The sequence below is a fragment of the Tauraco erythrolophus genome, chromosome 12 (genome assembly GCF_009769465.1).
Source record: "Tauraco erythrolophus isolate bTauEry1 chromosome 12, bTauEry1.pri, whole genome shotgun sequence".
NCBI classification, from domain to species: Eukaryota; Metazoa; Chordata; class Aves; order Musophagiformes; family Musophagidae; genus Tauraco; species Tauraco erythrolophus.
Window position 1 is genome coordinate 15644002 of NC_141476.1, and position 21509 is coordinate 15665510.

General features: G+C 36.3%; 1 protein-coding gene across 3 annotated transcripts in view; it reads right to left on the reverse strand.

The window, feature by feature from the left end:
- Positions 1–21109, reverse strand: part of CACNA2D3 (calcium voltage-gated channel auxiliary subunit alpha2delta 3) — a 445975-nt gene extending 424866 nt beyond the window's left edge. For all 3 annotated transcript variants that reach the window (XM_086618882.1, XM_086618881.1, XM_086618879.1), the window contains exons 1-2: positions 20991–21109; positions 20298–20379 (exon numbers count right to left, since the gene is read on the reverse strand). In XM_086618882.1, the coding sequence (XP_086475008.1) occupies positions 20298–20379; positions 20991–21109 (201 nt within the window). The remainder of the gene's footprint in view (positions 1–20297; positions 20380–20990) is intronic.
- Between the last annotated feature and the right edge of the window lie 400 nt (positions 21110–21509).

Here is a 21509-nt window from a genome sequence, read left to right on the forward strand (position 1 = left end):
TTCCAGCATTTCCAGTGTTTATCTTCTAGTATCAGCTGACCCACTAAAAGCCAACCGTTTACAAGACGAATACATTTTCCTTTGGGGAGAGGGGGGAGAACCACACCTAGACAAAGAGATGAATACCTACTGTTAGAGAAAATTCTCTATACTCTCCATAAAGTTCTAAAATTAAAGCCTCAAATTCCTAATGAAAATAAGCAATTACAAAGAAAAAAAAACCACCAAACAGACAAGTAAAAAGGTGTTTCATACAAAATATAATACCTTTTTATTCAGATACCTGTACATAGGTAGATATTGGCAAGCATCATTGAGTGGATCAGAAGAAAATTACAGAAAAATGTGACTTTCATTTTTAGCAGCAAAAGATACCTAAATTTCTTAAGCCATATTTTAATATAGTATTTTATATTAAGCCAGCTTCTCTGAAACTTACATTTACCTCATTTGCACCTACCCAGAACAAAAATATTTGAAGGCTAAAAATATTATGATTTTTATTTTACCTATTCTTCTTTTGATCATTTCTCTTCAGAATATTTTAGTACTGAAAACAAACTTTAGAAGAGGCCTATTGAGATAGGCACGAACAGTCCAGCTACTAATTGATGATTATAACACACACAGGTTCCTCTTACAGAGACATAACGTGATGTGAAAGTGAGGGTAGGAAAATAAAACACAGACAAAAAAAAGAAGAGACTATGCTACAATTTTTCAGAGCAGGAACAAAATTAACTAAGGATCACAAAACGACCCACAACTAGGTCAACTTCAAGAGCTAAGGGCTCAGAGTCAAGAACATGAAAAGTGTCCAAAGGTTTCTGCTATCTGAAGTAAATCAAAATAACCCAAGACTGTCTCTTCCCTCAAGGTTTGACTCCAAACTTGTACAGAAACATGGTAACACCACAGCCTAAGTCTTAATGTGCTGCCATTCCCAGTTTCAGACCAGGAAAGCTGAGGGAATGAGAAATGAGTACTCAAGCAGCACTCAGATCTTCAGAAACACATTTGCCTACACATCTGACACACAATGGGCAGTGTACATCCAAAAAAATTATGATAAATCATTAATACTCAGCCTTTGACTAAAGCTTTAATCTTAATTTGATTAAATTTTTAATCAAAAAATCATTTCCCTTTGAGCATTTGCTGTACATCCTGATCCAACAGCATTTGGGGGAAAAAGACTCCTCAGAAGCGATCTCAGCAGCCTTGCTGAGAGACAGACATGGTCACCCATGACACATCTGCCTCCACGCTTGGCTACAATGCCAACCTTCCACCTGAAAACTCCTTAGTTTATAACTGTTCCCTTTTCCAGAGTTTTCCTTCTGCGGGCAGCTACACATCAACCCTTAGTAAGAAGACAGTTCCACAAGTCAGCTTTTCTTTACAATTTTCTATTTTAGTTTGAATTTGTTTAAACCACGTACCAGGCAACATGAGAACTTTTTATACCTGTACTCCACAAAAATGTACTGGCAAGGGGTAGACTAAGGGAGCCCTCTTGCCTCCCTTGCATTTTTTAGGATTTTTAGCATTTAGGGTTTTCAGTGCTATTTATTCCTGAAGATGTGACATCGCAGCAGCTCTGGGCTACGCAGTTCCCCAGACAGTAGACAAGCACCACTAAAACCCCACCTCCACATGGTACTCAGTGTACACGGCTTAAGTACCTAATTGCTACTATGTTCAATAGTTTAAATAAACTTGGGAGGGAAAAAACAAACAAAACCACCCAAACAAAAACAACTAAGTAAAGTGAAGATCTTTCACAGCATGCTCTGGGGAAATAAGTTGCCCCAGGGATTTTTTTGTTAATTTCTTTTTTAACTTTTATGGTTTGGCATGGCTCATTTTAGTTTTCATTGTCACTGAATAAGTGTTTTATATACGAGCCCCAGCAGCTCAGCAGAGAGTACAGAATCACACAGAGTGGAAAGGAACTGTAGGTGTAACTTGGACCGACAGCAAGGCCACCACGAAGCTAAGCTGTGCTCCAGCCTCATCTCCAAACTGGTCAAGCCATCATTCTGGCAGGGAGGTGGCACCAGCCAAACACTGCACTGACCACACTGTTCCTTTACCTACTGTCATCTGCATTCTTTCCACAACGCTGGTGTGGCACATCACAAAAATCAGAAAACATATAGCTGGTCACATGTGTACTTTCTATAGAAAGGAATATATAAAGCATTCTAATATTCTTCCACTGTCTCAAGGCAAGAAAAAAGACAAATTACTTATATCTGTATTGATAACACTACCTCTATAAACCATTATAAGCAACTTTGCTTAGAGAAGTCAGACATTATAGATTTTCAACTCAGCCAGTTTCAAATTCCATTTTGAAACCATATTAATGATGGGTATTTACATTTAAAAAAAAGGAAGCCTGGCTCCAAACATTTTAAACTAATAGATCCATTCACGAAAATAAAGCTAAATAGGCATTATTATTAAAATAATACATATTAAAACAAATTAACTTTATCTCCCAAACGAAACACCTTGAATGAGCTAGAGGGTAGACTCAGTTTTAAATAATGGGTTCAATATTTTTCTTTTAAGAGGAAGTCAAAATACTTATATCAAGCTGATTAAAACCTTTTTGGTCTATTTTAATAACTAGGATGTTTCTTGGATTATGATTTTTTTTTTGTATCATTACGAGTTTTGCTGAAAAACCTTACAAAGTTTCAGTGTCAAGAAACAGAAGCAAAATCAAAATTTTTCCACATGTATGGAAAACAATTTTTCAAACAGCTCAACTCAAGAATCATCCTTTTTTTTTTTTACAAATATGTAATATCTTTCAGTAAGGGAGTTGCAAAGAATATTTTTATATGCAAAGGAGTTTTCCTTTGAAAGGTCAAAGGATCCAAAAGATATCTTATTAAAAAATTAAAAATAAATCCTGCTCTGAGAAGGTTGGACAAGAGACTTGGCCTGTCTAGTGCAATGAATCATGTCATCCGATTTCACCTGCCACTGTCTTCTTTTTCCTTTACATCTAATGTTTCATAACGGACTACCATAGTTAACATTTATGTAGCACAACAGAGCAAATCTTTCTTCACAATTTTTCCACATTCCAGATGGATCAGAGTAAGGGAAGTTTTTTTCATGCCTGGACAAACACCACCTGCTGCAGTACTTGGGTATTTTTATCTCTGTATAGGTAGAGCAATTCTTGAATGTATAATGAATACATGGGAAGGTGGGGAATCTGTACAGAGGTTTTTTTCCTAGCAGCCTTTTTCTGTTCTCCAGTAATGTGGTTATCCAAGCCACAAAAACAAAGCTTGTCCTGTAATCCTTACATAAACTTGGAATCATATCACAGTTCTATTACATACAAATATACATATTATATCCTATACAATAGGATACAAACTATAGACAACACAGTAGGCAACACTCATTCTGAAATTTATCACTAATCTCAGATAATATTTTTTTAAATATATAAGATATAATATTTATATATAATTATATATTTATAATATATCTAGAAAATATGTATTTTAAAAAAAACTTTTTACCTAAGCTCATGATGCTTTTTACAGTTGCATAATACAGACAAATCAGTGCCAGATTTTGAGATATTTAGGGAGGTTCAGTTTGTTGTTTTTGAGGCTTCGGCTTTGTTTTTTTGATGATGGCATAAGGCCACATAAATACAATATATCTTGTCAAATCTTTCAGACAGTAGCAGTGAGAGAAAATTTAAGATGTACACAAGACAGGTAAAGAGTTTTTAAAATGGAGTTTTAAACATGGAATAAAAAAAAAGAGGCATAAAACTACACAAAAGCTATTGTCCCTTTGTAGCATGGTAGTTAGCTCAAGGTCACAGGAGTTGCTATAGCTGCACAAAGAAACCGATTCAATTACCTGTTATTTTTAATGGCAACCACGTTCATTTACAGAAAAAGATGCTTTTATAGGGCTTTACAACTGCAGGCTGTTTCCTGCCTCCTCTATTTCCTTTTCCATGGAATTCTCTGATACTTCTTACTCTTCCTGAAACACATACATGCTATTTCAATAATACTTTTTCCAAGCCCAGAAAACTCTACCACAAGCACATCCTAGGTTCTTAACTTATCTTGAACAAGGGTATACTAATGTGACAATCTTAGTCTGCTTCTGTTGTGGAAGGGTATTTTAACTGCATTTAACACTCATCCTGACTAAATAACCATGCTTATCCTTCTTCACTTCAAAGTTTTATCTCGACATAAATATAACTATTGCAGATGGGATCCAGGAAAACAGGTTCTTGCAGGAGGGTAAGAAAAGGAGATTAAATTATAAAATTGGAGGGGGAAAAAAAAGATTTTAGTAAAAAACTCATCTTTCTTACATATAACAAATTGCTTTATTTAAATCTCACTATTATTCAAATACATCTATGTTTAACCATGTGTGGCCACACAACATGACCTACATGCATAGAGAGGATTAAGAATAAAACAAAGCAAGACCTATGAATAAGTGTTGAAAAAAACAAATCAAACCAGAAAAAGAAAATATATTTTCAACTGGTCTCTGAACTACCTGAAACTAGCGCAGGGTAATTGTGGGTTTTGCAGCAAGTGGCAGTAGGCAACAGGACTATTCCGAATGAATCATGCTGGAGGACTGGGCTGCAATCCCCCTGGTAACAGAGCTGTAGGTACAGTAGCAAGTCAAGAATAAATTTCAGAGAACACCTTTGCAACTGTTCAGTAGATGTAGAGCACCAGATAGCTATTAAAACATAAAATTGAGCTGGACTATCTCAGAGACATTGCTACTAGACAGAAAGTATGAAGGACAGAATCATTTGCTCAAGATCACCCAGCGGCCCTGGTGACACGCATAATCATCGGACTTGAGTCTCCAGAGTCCCATTTTCTTACCATCAAATTAGAGAAGCCATCACTAAGAAGTCGGTAGTGAGAGAAACGGTATGAGAAATAAAGAACGTTATGAAGGTTTTCACAATTTTTCCTTTAATTAATGTTTCTTCTCTTCCCGCTTCCCCCTGTCCACCCTCTCCTTTGTATCCTTTGTACAATTCTTCCAGCTTTGGAAAGCTTAAAGAGGGGCAAATGAAAAAGAGCACTTTCACATTTACTACTTTTTTCCAGAATTTCCTTTGTCTGGAGCATCAGTGGGCACTAGTGAATACAGAGTGAATTTTAGAGCAACCGTGTGGAAAAAGATTCACTACAAACAAAGAAAGAATCGTTTACGCTTTGCAAATGAGATGACATTCTACAACCAAGGAGGAGTTCTGGACTAAACCTAGTCAAAAGCAAGAGGCATTTAAGAGGTCGAGTAAGACTGGTGGAGATAGAGAGGTCCACGTACATCAAGGTTAGATACGATATTTCTCAAGAGATATATTGGGATATTTCCACAAAGCTGAGAAGGTACTAATGGAACGGAACTCATCAATATGGCTTTACCACACATATGTATGTGCATATGATATTTTTAAGCTAAAACATATGAGTAAAATTGAAAAAAGGACTAAGAAAAGTTGTATTCCGAAAAAGTCAATTATCAAGCAATACCAGAAATCCAAAGTGAGGACGGGATCAGAGGAGAGGGAAAGGAGAAGGAAATGAAAAGCCATCAGAAAGAAGAAGAAAAATGCTTAAGGCAGAAGATACCTGTATATCGAGCCACTCATATTAAAAATGAAAAAAACAATTCCTCACACATGACATAATGAAGGAGAAGATCTAGTGCCACATAAGAATTGCCAGCTTCTCTGGAAGGGAACGAACAGAAGAATTAGGGAGCACATATGTTGAAATTACTAGATGAGAGAATCTTATTTTATTGTTTGAATCTTATTTTAGCCCTACAAGAAACGGGATTGCATTCCAGTTCCTTGTCTTTTTAGGCAATTAAACAAGAAAACAAAGTCCATCTTTCAATGCTAACCTCCTACCCACCAAGGAGAAAAAGCGAAAAAAAAAAAGGCAAAGTATGAACACTTTGGAACTTAAAATAAGTTACAACTTGACTTAATGTGGAGCCATCAAGGAGATTTATAATTACTCTTCATATTTAAACCATAACATTTTTCTAGTGTAAAGAACATTGCTCCCTCAAACATCCTACACTTCTTTTCCAACAGAACACGGTCTTGTTACAAATAGCAGTCTCATTACTATGGATTACTACTGTGATTATAAAAGAAAAATTCCAGATTGCAGATCCAATTCTTTTGCAATTTATACAATAGTCAGCATTCTAAGTGCTGGTTTAAAGGTTTGCAAGGTGGCAATCATAGTAGACACAGACCTACTCATATTTCTTAGATATACGTAGAAATTACTGTTTTATTTGCATGTACCTTAACCAGCTGCCAGTCCAGCAGCAATTCTTTTCCTCATTTTTTTCTTTACGCCATTTCTCATCAACAGTCATGACTTTAGTCCTAGACAGTCAACACAAAATCAATTATTCTTTTACAACATTTGAACCAATCAACACTTTATGCAAGCACTTTTCATTAAAAGGATGCCTCCTGTTACCAAAAACGACCTTATTTCAGGCACAAGACTACTACAGAGGTGCCATTCATGTCAACCAGCAAAGTCGTTCCCGTCTGCATTTGCCTCAGTTGCTCCTGAACTGGTATGAATTCAAATATTGCAGTAATTCATTTACTCTTAAATGAGATTGAAATAACATTAATCCTGCACACACCTCGTTTTCATTCAACACTTCCTAAGCCTTTGGAAACAGATGCTATACTACCCAGACTCCAAGATTGTTCTTTTTTGACAGCACTGATACTATATGGGAAATTACAGAAAATTGACCTGTTCAGTCAACTAGGTCAGTCAGTCATCAATACACACTAGTAAGTGATATTTGGTGTCAAAAATCAAATGTAAAGAAACAAAAACCACAAAACCACAACAAAACAATACAACTAAAGATACCACATCAAAAAAGACACCCTACAACAGCAAATTTTACACGCAATCTGTCACCAAAACTTTTATTAAACTGCAGACAGTAAGAATAATTTTCCATATCTTTATAAATATGGAATCAGACACTTCAGAATTTATTTGCACAAGGTCAATCAACAGGTCAGGGGCAAAATAAGGAGTATAGGTTTTTTTGAAGCTTCTAAAGCAGAAGGAGCATTATTCAATTCAATGTAATGATTGCACCACTAGCCAACACACATACTGACATTTCAGCCAGCAACTACGATCTGAAAGGATCATCTCTGCCGAATTAGAGTTGTCCTGTAATACTGAAAACTTTGCTTCAGGTGAACGAAGTTCAAGCAATGCAAGACACAGTACAGTCTGCCTGGATTTGTCGTCCTTCTAGCCACACCAGAAAGCCATAGATTTTTACTAGACTCTTGAGAGGAAGATATGCAATAGGCTCAGAGGATTTGTGTGAAAAATGAGAATTTTGTACTTTTCGAGACTATTTTTTAAGTTGTGCATTTTACTGAAGTCTCTTAAGATCTGAGTTAGGAGCTGGTTTTGTGTGACAAATTCTGTTCAGAATAATTAGGGTTTTCAGATATGTGACTCCTGTATATTTGTAAATCAAGATAAGCAGCATGCAATCAGATAAATAATGCCATACATGGATAATTCTATACACTAACATTTGAATTATTCCAACACGAAAGTATAGGTCCCAGTCTCATATATAATACTGTTTTCTACCATCTTTTTTTCAGACAAAATTCCCCAGACATGTTGTAATGCTGAGGAAGTTCTACTGAACAAACATATATTTACAGTAACATGCTTAAGGTGGACTGCACAGGATTAGTGCCAAGTTATGAATGTAGTTGAACTCTACTCCTATTACACTGGGGCTGTACAGAATAAAGGATCTGAGGTCAGCAAACATCACATTTTTAAAAAATGTTAAAGCATTCAAATTTTAAGCATCTGGGAAGCCAAATACAAAAGTCAAGATTACGTCATTACTAATACTCTGTTTAATTTCAGACACCTTTCCTGAATTGAAATTTACATTTCTTAGCGTATAATTTCCTCTTAATTTTACTTCTTGGCAAACTTTGAAAATCAGTTTTTGAAAATTTTGAAATCACGTATTACTCATGCATTTCAAGAATAGCAAACTTGACCTTCCGACTGTGGCTTATAAATTAATACAAAAATTACTCATTTAATAATTTTATCAAAAATAATCACCAGAACACAGATATTGACTGAATTTCACAGAAAAAAACCCAAAACTTTCTTCAGGTATTCTGCTTCTTTGCTCCCAGTGCATTCCACTCCTCTTCCTCCCTTTACATGTCCCTGTTTCTCCCTTCTAGCTGTTTTTAAACAGACTGCAGTAGCTTCCTGATACTGATTCTCCCCTGCAATTTGTATTGTCAGAAAGATGCTATAAACTTGCCTCCCCTGCTGTGGCAGAAGATTTCCATTTAATTTTGGAGGTAATCCTGTCTCACTGCTCTTCCAGTACAAGTATATCAGCTATTACTGGGGAAATAATAACCTTCTCTTTCCAATAATGTTCATAACATGTAAAGTGCACCAGTAGGTCCTAATGTATTTATTCTTCCTTTTAAAGGTTCAAACATCATAACTTAATGAAAAGATAATTTTAAGAACAGCACTTGTATTTGCATAACCTTCCCCCATTCTTATGTATTAAAGTGCTATTAAGCCATTCCTCATTTTACTTCTGCATATTTTTCTCCAGCTGACCAGATCCTCACTGCAGCATTATGATTACATCTGCTCAAGGCACTGAAAAAGCACATTAACGGTAAAAAAAAAGCAATGACTTTAAACAAGTGGGAGCACAGAAAAGGACAGAGTGAGAAAGTACACATAGAAAACAAATTTCTATGGTTATTGCAACACAGAGAAATAATCAGCCACTCAAAAAGGGATAAAGAAAATTGTTTGATTCCAAATTTAACTGTATTTGACATTTGTAAATTTGACTCCGTAATGAGTCTTATTAGTTGGATCTTATTTGGAAGAAAATCAGAAGAGGTCAGTCTGAGGGATCTAGACAAAAAAAGTGCAGAACTGTGGGAAATGAACAATAAGAAAGAAGAACCTGGGGGGGGGGGTGGAATGTAGAAAGAAGAAAATGTTTGCAAATTGAAAATTACTTTCTAATATCAGCACAGCATATCACTTTGTATGCAAAGCATAAGAAAAATTAATTCTCTGACAAGAAAAGTTCAATTTCACTTGCCAGCACAATGTCATATGGAGATTTATTGCCAACTACAGATAAATATCAACAGCAGAAATAAGATGGTTTCTATCAATTTTGTAGTTATTCAGGACTGTTACAGGAAACCATTTATCTTTTCAGTAGTGAAAGAAGTTTTATTTAAAAAGTGTGTTAAAATTAATGCTTTGTAGCTCTCAGAGTTGATACATTCCATGTGCTTTGCTTTACATTCATATCCATATGATAGTGCTGTCGTTCATCACCTGATCCTCTCCACATGCTAAGCGCTCTACAAAAAGCGTTACTCCTCATGCGAATAATTTCAAAGCCTAAGGAAAAAGGCCGTATTGCTAGGCCCATTTTACATGGAAAAGTTAGGTAAAGATGCTTCAATTTGGGGTGGGGCAAAGGAGGAAATAGAACCCTGCTTGCAGTTTGAACTTCCAATTTGAGGCTTGTGGATGAAATCCTACCACGACCACACACATCAGACTTACGTGTGACATTACAGGTTAATACTATGCTTAAGGACTTCACTGAATTTTGGCCACTAAAATTGCGTGGCCTAAGCAGACCATCAAGAAAGTTATCAGAGACCTAGGATAAGCAGCCAGATGTATCTGAGTCTCAGTCTGCTGCCTTGATTTTAATAGGAAAATTAAAATCTGAGTTGGCCAACAGAAATCCTCCAGTTTTCTTTCATATTCTCCTCCCTTCTCCTCCATAGTATTTTTCATTGAAAGTTCCAGGGGAATATCAGAACTTCTCTCTACTTTTACCATGAAATTGCATTGCAGTTGATAATGACAGGTGCAAGTTTGAAGTGAGTACTCATATTTTTTTGTACCAAGCCATCTATAATATCATCTTTCTTGTACTTTATTGAAGAAACGGCAGAAGATATTGTAGAAGGCACAATGTGCATAGGGGGTAATAAATCTGTTGGATGCAGATAGTCAATGGCTGCAAGTCATAACATAAAGCTTTACTCTTAGCTCCCTACCAGTTTTCATTATCAGGAAAATTTTCTATAACGTAATACGATAGCATCTTGTACAACAGTCTCGGCAGTCATACATTTTGCACAGCTGTCATAAATGATAGTCATTTAGCTTCAAGGTAAAGCTGAAGTTTGAATATTCCTGCTTTTCATCTTTGAAGCTTTGTCACTTTAGAAGATAATTATCTATTTTGGGACCCAATGATGTGGTCCCAACACATCAAATTTAATACCCATAGTATGTAGATCCTTTTTTCTGTCTCAAAAATTAGCGACTGAGATAGCTTGACACAATCATCTTGGGAGTATATTGAATATCCAGACACTAAAATATGACTAGAGGAACAATAGGAACACTATATGCTGTGGCCCTGACCCAAGTTTTCATAATGCCTTCCAAGAAGCATTTTCACAGTGCTTTTATGTAACAGGCTAGACATACTATGACTGCATAGTTTTGACTCCTGATTTTCAGGAAAGCAAGTCAAATCCTGTAGTTTGTACATAAAAGCACAAAGAAGCTCCTTGTCAGCTACTGTAGAACAATTTAAAGTAAAAACAGAAAAGACATAAAACCTCCTACCAGCTGACAAATTATTTCTGTACAACACTAAGTTCACCTGAGATACTGAGACTGATAAAGATGGTAAGATAAAATGACTAGTGAAGAAACTGGGAGCTAAAGAAAATGGTTTAGTCCTAGATTAGAAGGGAAATTCCTATGTTACCACAACAAATTAAAAAACAACCAACCAACCAGATACACACACAAAAAAATCCCAAAACCGAACATACACACACCCTCACCCCCAAACTCCACACAATCAGCTTAGTGGAAATTACTCTTGAGACTTCGTAATTATGAGCACAGTCACATACTCCTATTGTGAGAACAGGAGCGTCTGGAAAAAAGCCCATTTGAATATTAAACAGCAGAGAGTTGAATTTAAGAGCCTGTAATGTTAGTGGAAACTATTTTTAAAAAAAATAGTCAGAAAAGAAAGAATTGAGACCTGATGAAGCAACTAAAACATGGTACAATATTACCTATGACTGGGGCCTAAGAGAGACCTACCATGACAAAACGTCACGCCTTTCAATACCTACCAGAAGGTTGCAGAGAAGATGAAGCAAGGCTATTTATGGAGGTACACAGTAGGAGAAGCAACATTCATAAGCTGGAACTTCCCATTTAAGTTTAAGTAACTTTTCATCCTGAGTAAAGTCAAGCATTGGAGCAAAAGAGGTTGTGATATCTCTGTCCTTGAATGTTCTAAAGATCAGACTCAACAAAGCCCCAAGAAATCTGCTCTCATTTCAGGATTTACCTCGCTTTCAGTAGGAAGTTGAGTTAAAAGACCTTCTAAATCTTCTTCCAGAATGATTTATTGTATGATTCCAGAAATTATCAACATTATTCCAGTGTTTCCTTCTTGTGTTTAAATACCAGTTCTTGTTCATCTACCATGGATATAGAGAACATGTTTATTCTTCACTGTCTAGTGAAATAGATCTAGTTCTTCTCTCTGTCTTCCCTCGTCCCTGCACCATTTACATTTCTCCACACCTCCTCCTTTGGTTCAAAACAAAATACACTTTTTTTTTTTTTAATTTGGAGGTTTTTTCCTCCCTCCAGTTTTCTAGCTTATTTGAGGGTTACTGTCTCTTTCACAGAGCATACCTGTCTGCATCAGACATTGAAAAATTTTTTGGAATTCAGGACTGGTTGCCCACCTCTGTCTACATGATGTAAGAATCTTACCTTTAAGAGTTTCTACAGTTTAGAACATTTATAGTCTCATAAATCATAGAATCTTTAGGGCTGGAAGGGACCTTCAAAGGTCATCTAGTCCAACCCCCCTGCAAGGAACAGGGATATCTCTAACTAGATCAGGTTGCTCAGGGCCTCATCCAACCTGGCCTTGAACGTCTCCAGGGATGGAGCGTCCACCACCTCTCTGGGCAACCTGTTCCAGTGTTCTACAACTCTCATGGTAAAAAATTTTTTCCTAATATCCAACCTGAATCTACCTCCCTCTATTTTAAAACCATTACCCCTTGTCCTATCACAACTGGCCCTCCTGAACAGCCTCTCCCCATCTTTCCTGTAGGCCCCCTTGAGGTACTGGAAGACCGCTATAAGGTCATGCTTTATCATACATGAGGTTCCCAGGCAATTCTCAGCTCTCTACAGAGATTAAAGATAGCCACATCAGCCATTTTACCAGAAAACATCGCAGAAACTGGAAGGAGGTAAAGTTTGTCAAATCAGATGAACCTTTGAGGGTAAAGCATTCCTCCATCCCCTCAGTATATTCACAATGGCCACAGATACCAGAAGCAGCAAGAACACCTGAAATCTGTGACCTCCTCACCTGATGACTTCTGTAAATCAGTGTCTTGACACATGTATAGTGGGTTATGATAGGTGGAGCTGACAGGGATAAAAAAAAGAGAGTCAGTAGAGAGAGGAGAGAGTATAACCCTTGCTTGATAAGCACAAAATGAATCAGTGCCAAAAGCAACACAAGAGAAAACTAATTTGTGCTTCTAGCAAACAGGAAACCCGAAGTATAACAGGAAGCTAGTGCAAGAGTTCAGTCTCTCTGAGGACATCTACACAAGATTACGAATATCTACTTACATAAATTAGTCTAGGAGCAGAAGCAACAATTCTGCCCATCTCTGCCTCCCAAACTCTTGCTAAGGCAATCTGCTTTCTTGTAGAGCTTTGAAAGAGCTTTCTGGAAAAAATGTGGTTTTCCCATGTTAGGCATCTTCCAGGAAATAAATTTGAACCTCGTGTATGAAAAGAAAATCATATTCCTACACGAAACATCCAGCAAAGCATATTAAGTACTTCTGTCTCCCACTACAGCAATCACCTTCACCTCCTCAACTGCCATCTCCTTCCTGTAAATCGCCTGGCACTAGGTGTTGCTCAGGCATTCCTATTTTGACAATACATTTAAAACACACACAGCCCTCACCAACAGGCGTGTCTGAGATTTGAATCCAGATCATTTCAAACTTAGTTATGCACCCAACACTCACTTCATTATAAATTCAAATCTGTTTCTCCCTTCATTCTCAAAGAACATTATCAATGAAAGTCTTATTTTAACCTTTGTCTAGCTAAACAACTTATTTTCTTTTAACCTTGTCTTCTATCTACTGTCAACTCAAGTCTAGCTTGTTACAGCAATCCAAGATGCTGTAGCTACCGCTAAGACGCTGCTAAAGACTGCACAAAGCCAACTCTCTTATGCAGGAGGGATTTATGACAGCTTAATTCCTGTGCTCTGGATTCTACTGTCTACTATTTCCTTCCTAGATTAAATTCAATACACTGGTTGTAACATCTGTACACCCCTATGTGAACAAATCTGTCTCTCTTGACCAATCACAAATCTCCTTACATCTTATATCATTCTCAGAAACAGTGTAGTAGTTATCAACTGTAAGATGGATAACTACATCTGTAAAGTCCTAGGAGGCTTTGCAACTTCTCTCCAACTACAATTCTCCCCACCCCCCCCCAAAAAAAAAGGTATTTTTGTACAGATTTCCTTTTTAAATACAAATGTTGCAATGATTTTGTCATTTACTCTCAAAAAAGCACTTGAGCTTTACAAATGAACTGGGCAGATGCTAAATAGACTAACAAAAACATCCATGCGAAAACATTATACATAGAAAAAGCAAAATGGAACTTCATGAGAAAAACATATTAATCAAAGTATTTCATGAAGACCTTTCATTGAAGCTTCTACAGCAACCTAAAATACAGAATACAGTCTGTCCTATCAATATAAACATTGTACAACACAAATTATAACACTTATTATCAGCAACAAAAAATTGCATCCTACACAACTGTGATGACATTTGAAAGCGCAGAGTATCGATTAGCAGTTGCTTAAAAGCGAATCACCACTACAATGAGGCATCTATTCATGGCTCTACACACCTTCACTGTCAAGATAATTTGCATGGAGACTGGCTCTTTTAACCTTGAAATGTAAGCATTTTCCAATACAGGATGGGAAAACAAACAACCATAAATGCATTAAGCAAGAGAATTAGCATTCATTTCCTTTCAAGATCTGATGGTTTCCAGTTGGATTGTCCACTCGATTTCCACATTAAAAAACATTATTGAAAGTGTAACGCGTGTGTCAAACTTACTGAAGTCATCTCATACTTCTACTACATATTAACAATAGAACATATTTACTTTCAATAACACAAGAGGATCATTCTGTTCTTGCAAAACTCAGACACAGAAAATACTGCAAAATACAGAGTGCTGATGGCAGAAGAGCGTGAATTCACCATGGCTTAAACAGGGCTTTCCTTTTAAAGAGAAATATGAAACATAATGATTGATATTAAGGCTGAATTAGACTATGTTTTAAAAACATTACCAACACCAAGAAATTACTACTTTTGCCATAACATTCAAACAGGAGATGACAGTAAGACAATAAGTCATTTAAGATGCAGTTCTAACTTCACTGAAGGTAAAAAAAATTTTCCAGTACCACTAGAGAAGGCAGAACATTGTTACAAGAAAGAAGAAAAAAATTCTTCTCTGTTATTGAGAATGAGATCAGACTATTGGAAGTTTGATAGCACTGTGATATTTTCCTTTAAAGATCAATATGCTACTTGAAAATCAGTATTGGACCCAGCAGGTTTTCCCACCTAATACATTAGCGGCACATGAATGTGTTTGATTATTCTTTTTCTTGAGCAAAGAAAAATTAAAATACCTATCCAAAAGAATTTATCTTTATGTCTGCAGATAATAACATTAAATACTTCACCAAACATAGTGATATGCTCTGTAGTTTGGCACGGAGAATGACCTTGTGATTTATGTAGCCCAAGGATCTGTAAGAATTAAAGGAGATAGAGGTTCAAGCTCTGGAAGCTCCATTTTGCATTAATCATCAGAACTAAAGTGATTTAAGATTCTCAGATGCATATTTCTTTTATTTTCTGATGCTTGATTTTAATTCAGTGCTAGGAGACACATTTTACATAATCCAGACTTACAGGACTTCGAATTATAATGAATTAACTCTGAATAGAGCTTTTGGTAACCTCAATATTTACCTGGCCTTCAGGTTTGGGGTGTTTTTTTTTGTTTTTTTTTGTTTTTTTGAGTTTGGGACTTGGGTTTTTTTGAGGAGGGTTTTTTTCTGTTGATTGGAATGGGGGGGTGTTGTTACTATTGGTTTGGGGTTTTTGCAGGAGGAGGTGGTCTTGAAGGGTTGTTTTTTTTTAAAGCATAGTCATATGTCTACAGTTCTTTGATCATTTTTCTCCTATTTTTCATAGGAAACACAAAAAAAGAAATCAGTATTATTTTTGCAGGTTTAAAATTGCTTGGCTAGAAAAAGTTTAAATTGATATCCAAGAAGCCAATCCATGTCTATACCTTAAACTGCAGAATCTTACTGACCCTTCCTTCAAAGCAGTAGTTGCAGTGTCTTGAGCAAAGAAACAGCCTACAAAGATCAAAACCAACATAAGGTTGAATAAAAGAAAAGCAATTAATGTCAAGATGATTGGACTAAACTTCTAAGAATTTCAGCTCCTATTATATGATTTAAAACTAAAGATAGATGTACTGCATGAATCAGATACACCAGCTGAATGCTAATTGATCTAAATCACCCTGTTACATTAGTTTTGCACTGACATTTCCATAGTTTTAAGAAACCAACAAGATACAGCACCAAATCTCATCGGTAAGGCAAAAGGCAATCCTGAACCTTTAAAAATAGGAATGCTATATGGATTGGAAAACCTGCTTTGAGAAAGCACAATGATTTGAGAACTCCTAACACAATGAAGAATTTGTTGACAGGAGTAGGCAGATGCAGACTAGAGGCTGCTGGAGACCATGGCAGCCAGCACTTACATAAGAGCGAAGGCTCCAGCCAGCTTACATAAGAAAAATCTAAGGTAGTGAAGACGAGCTTGTTTAAGGCTAAGAAACCTTTATGCAAGAACTTATAAATAGAAGTTTCTTTTCAGTTAGAAACTGTTTCTACATTAGCAATAAAATAACATTGGCTATTCAGGACCAAATCAAGAATTACCAAAGCTCAGAAACTGAAAAAAAAAAAAAACAAAACACACAAACATCACCAAAAAACCCCAAACCCCACAAACTATATAAAAAAGAGCATCTCCAGAAGAAATCCAAGAAAACATAGACCACATTGTATTTTTAGCAAATCAGACACTTCATTGATATTAGAAAAGCTTATTTTTAACGTTAACAGAACGCACATTACCTGCCTTTTGCTTCCATCTTATTACTACTACTATTTTGCAACAGCGCAAAACTGAAAACACCTAACTATCATGGACACTAATGTTAACAGTAGCCTTTCCCAAAGTCTGTTCCTCTAAAATTCCAATCATAGTAGCTGAACTGAATATCCTCCTGCCACCTAACCCTTGGCTTTGCATCCTATACTTTCAGTCTGGCTTTGCTACACTGTCACATTTAGTACAGTATTCACTAAACATAACCAGAGGGTTCAAAAAAAAGAGTTTAAAGTCTCAAGATTCAAATAAGGCAGATGTCTGTTGAAAGTCTAAGAAAAAAAATATAAGCAGCTAAGACAATTAAAATTTCAATCAATTCTTAGGCCTCAGCAGTATTTGCTAACTGAGTGAAGAGTATCCATGTGTCTACAGCACCAAGCAGCTTCTTGTACACTGCCAAACCTATATGACAACTGTAAAACCTTCATAAATCAGGTAACTTAGGAATAATATTGTCCTATATTCTTCTGTATGTTTTTTTTGAACACCGAATGGTCTTCCTTTACTTTGAAAGCAAGCAGCAGAACATTGAACTGCTACATTTTAAAGTGTTATTTTCACCTAAAAGCTGCTCATCATTTCTGAAATTATTTACTGAACTATTATTTTCTAAGCTACAGTGTCTGTATTTCATCTAAAGTCAATTTCAGTAAAAAACATATATCCCATAAAATCTTTGGAAGCATAACAGCAAACTTGGATAAGATTATGATAATGCAATAAAAACATTCAATTAAGATAAGCAGTGGTTTTTCAAAAAACAAATAGTTTCCAAAAGTGACAAAAATATTCTTATGTATCTTTTTGAAACTCAAGACAACAGCAATGCTGGTTACTCTTTTGATGTTCACAGTACAGTAAGACTTAAGAATTGTAATAACTACATCAATATTCACAGCTTTAACATAGCAAAATTTTAACTGAGTATCTCACATAACTTCATTTGCTCAACGAAATTTTATTATGGGTCAGAAGACTCTTAACGTGTAAAACATTTGGGCAGTAGAGAGCGTCAATCATGCCTTGATTTCAGACACATTCCTTTGAAAGTAGTGCTCGCTTTATATGCTAACAAAACGAATCAAGTAACCTTTACATTAATTTGTCATTTAGAAAGCCTTTATTAAACTAAATGGCATTACAAAGCAGTTGGTAATTGAGAAATCTATACTGCCTAGATACAAAATTATACGCACGTTTTATATCTTCATTTGTTTCACAATGCTTAATCCACAAACAGAAAGTGTGGATTCCTCCAGTAATATTAGAAGTCACACTGCTTCTAAAAGTGGAATCTTGACTTTAAAAAGACATTGACTCTGATCACCCAGAGCTCACAGAAAATATCAAATGGATTCTTGATGTCTGGCTAGGGAGGAGGGGGGGCAGGGAAAGGCGTTTGCATTTAGAGCCCTACTGTGCTACCACTTCCTTAATTGTTATGACAACTTCTACCACTGACGTTGCATCTTGAAAAGACTTGCAAACCTTGAGGTCTGGTGTGTTTTTATTCACACAGCTTACAAAATAAATATACTTTATAACAATACAAAAAGATACATGTTAAAGTCCTCTGTCATCCAGGCTCATTTGCCACGATCAACAGCAAAAAATACCAAGCTTAAAAGGACAGAGACATTTGGAATTTTAAATAAAAATAAATGCAACAGAGATTTCCTAAGAGTTCTGTAACCAGAAGAGAAAAACAAACAAACAAAAAAATAGAGGCTGTGACAAAAATAGAAATTCTCTAAATACCTGTCCAATCTGCATTTTGTCTTTCCTCTCTCATTCTATAATGAAATATCATAACAAAAGCAAGAAAAAAAAATAGCTTGGAATGAACATAGAATGTCCACCTTCAAAAACAAGAGCACAGATATATTAGTGAAATAGAAAGGATGCTAATGAAAAGGTAAAATGAGTAGCTTACAATTACCTACAATTATAACAACCAATAGGAAAAAAACTTGCTACTTCAGAGGGAAAAATACATTACAGAAGGGATGACAGCAGTATCTGCTATGGAGGAAAAGAATGATTAAGGGTTTCCTACTGATTCTTTGTGGATTTCAGCATGATTGCAAAACACAGTATATTCCCTATTTTTCTCGTAAATTTTGGACTATCTGCATTTGGTAGATTTAATTTTTGAAGTCATTTTAGTGCAAAGATGGCTGCGCATGGAACAGTTCCAAAGTTAAATGAAGGTACCTGTTTGTTACGGCCCAATAAAAAATTAAAGCCTTTTAATATTACTTGATTAGATACTAATCGAAACTGAAAGGTCCATCTGCTTTATAAATTTAAGAAGTTCATACAAAAATATGATTATATAAGACTACATAGACTTTAAAGACTGTGAGCTAGAAGCATAATAAATACTGAATGTTCAGATTAAAAGTTTGCCCAATATATTGAAGGGAAGCCATTTAATGACCACGAAAGGTAAAGAGAAACATCAATTATTTTTGTTCTTAATAGTTCATTGTTTTAGCTTAGTGAAGTTTGTATTTTGCAGTCCTGCATATACAACACTGAAAAGACAGGTACTGCTAAGGAACTCACATGCCTTTAGCAATCGTCAAGTCAGTTGCTTTCATTTCACATGGATAGCATAAGCTTTTTGTTTGAACCGCTATGCGTACTGTCTGTTACATAATTTCACACATATAACAAGCCTTTCAAAAGTGCTACGAGCTCAAGGGATAATTTCCTTCATAATCAGACCCCAAAAAAAGAAATTAACGTGTTACTCAGAAGTAAAAAAAAAAAAAAAATCACATCTAAAAAACCAAGAGAAATTTAACATATGGGTTGAATGAGTGTCTCTTTAGTCTGTGAATGTCTCAACGTTTTTTTTATTTCCATATTGTATTTTGAGGATCACATACTAAATGCCACAAAATCGCAGTCTTAAAATCTTTAACATATTCTTATTAGTCTCTTATTGTATTTTTTGCAGCAACTGCTGTAAAAAGAGTCTACAATGCAGAACTTTACTATAGGTTGCATATTTGGAGTAGACACTAGTCCTTAATATGTACCTAGTAGTCAAATCCGCTTTCTCATTACCCTCTGCCCCAATTGTGCAGACTTATACCAATTTCTCAAGTTTTTGCAATACTTCACTAGCTTATTACCCAGCTGTGCAGCTGAGCAAGAAGATAACCACATTCATTCCTCTTATCTGTAATGATGTAATACATCCCAGCACTGGGTTGAGATGATTGGGGGAATAATGGGATTGTAAAAACTGCAGAGATGACAAACAACAGTGCAGCCGCCTTCTCCTGATACAGTGAATTGCATACATACAGCACGGGCTGAAAATAATACAATAAGCACTAATTCTGCTCCTTGAATGAAGTTAACATTTTTCATAAGAAGCAGCTGTTTCTACACAGAAACATCATCGTCACAATGCAGCAACCACATTAAATACCCGCAATCTAGGCTGAAGCCTAGACTTCAAGAAATAAAAGTGTTGGAGTTTACTTTCTAATGATAACAAAAAATCATCCAAAAAGAAAAATACCAGTTTAATCAAGGACTCTCCAGACAGGGCAGTGCAATGCAAAGAGTCATCGGGGACTAGTATGCAATACAAAAATAGATCTTGGACCAAAGCATGTACAGCACTGCTTTCCTATTCGTTTAAAAAAATTAAATCTGCCTCCATTTTCTCTGTTAAGACCTTCCTTATTACAACTGAAGAGATCCTTACCTTCTGCAGGAGCTGGGAACCTGAGTACTTGGCTGCAATAGATTTGATCTCCCCACCAAATGCTGAGGCCCAGAGCTTTACACTGTGAGGGAAAAAAAAAAAAAAGACAGGAAGAAATGTAATACACATGTCATAGCAAGCAACACAGACTGTAACAGCTTCAGCTGCACTCAGAAGGAGCCTAGCAATTTTGCAGTAAAGAGCTCACTAAGAAACCTAAGCACAGCAAAAGATTAGCAAAGCTGTTCAAGTATAAGCACAAACTAGGTGCTGTGCTAAGGTAAGGCCTCTGATATGAAACCACCCAACCTACGCTGCTTAAATTTAAATAATCAACTTGCACAGAAACATGCTTTGCACAATATAACATATAGCCATTGAAAGGAAAGAAGTAGATAAAACGTCAGAATAGTTCTGCATGATCCGTTCTCACATGAGAAGGAGTTAACAGCATCAACTTCAGTAAATACAGGCACTTAAGACTGTGGCCACCTACTCCACCAACACAAGCTCCTACAATAAAATCAAAGTAGTGCTGAGCACATTAGAGACTACCACTTTAAACACAGCTGACAGAGGAGCAAAAGGTGCCTTGAACAGTCAAATATCTGCAATACAAAAAGATAACAACTTGAGCAGTCAAGTTCTCATCCTTGAACATGGTCCTGAGAGCAATAGCATGAAAGCACTTACACAGACAAGGGGATCTGCTGCTCCGATCCAACCACATCCACTAAGGCTGTGTTAAAAGCTGTCCAGAAGATAAAGAAAAGCCCCCCAAAAGCCCGAAGAAGATTCAGATTCTCTGGCATTGTGCCTCTCTGTGCCTGGAAAGATTGGGGGAAATTCAAGTAAAGCTGAATTCAGCAGCAGTGGGGTTTTGCTTCTAAAGCCTCTCTCCCCAACCTCACCCCTTCCACTAGAACAACACTGGAAGAAATCACAGCTCCATCCTCATCCCTTCAAAGAATGACCCTTCTCTGTGTAATGGAAGGAGAGGACCAGAGGCGAAGCTCTAATGACTTGAAAACTATTGTGTCCCTGGTAACAGCAAAGCCTTTTCCAGCACTACTGCAGCCACTTGCACGTAGTTCTTTACAACTCCGCAGTCAGCAGCGTGCTGGAGTTACTTCAGTGACCTACTGCTGCTCCAAAGTGCCCTTAGCAGCAAGAAAGCAGACTATTGATTCCAACTGAGGAGGCTGTCTTCTT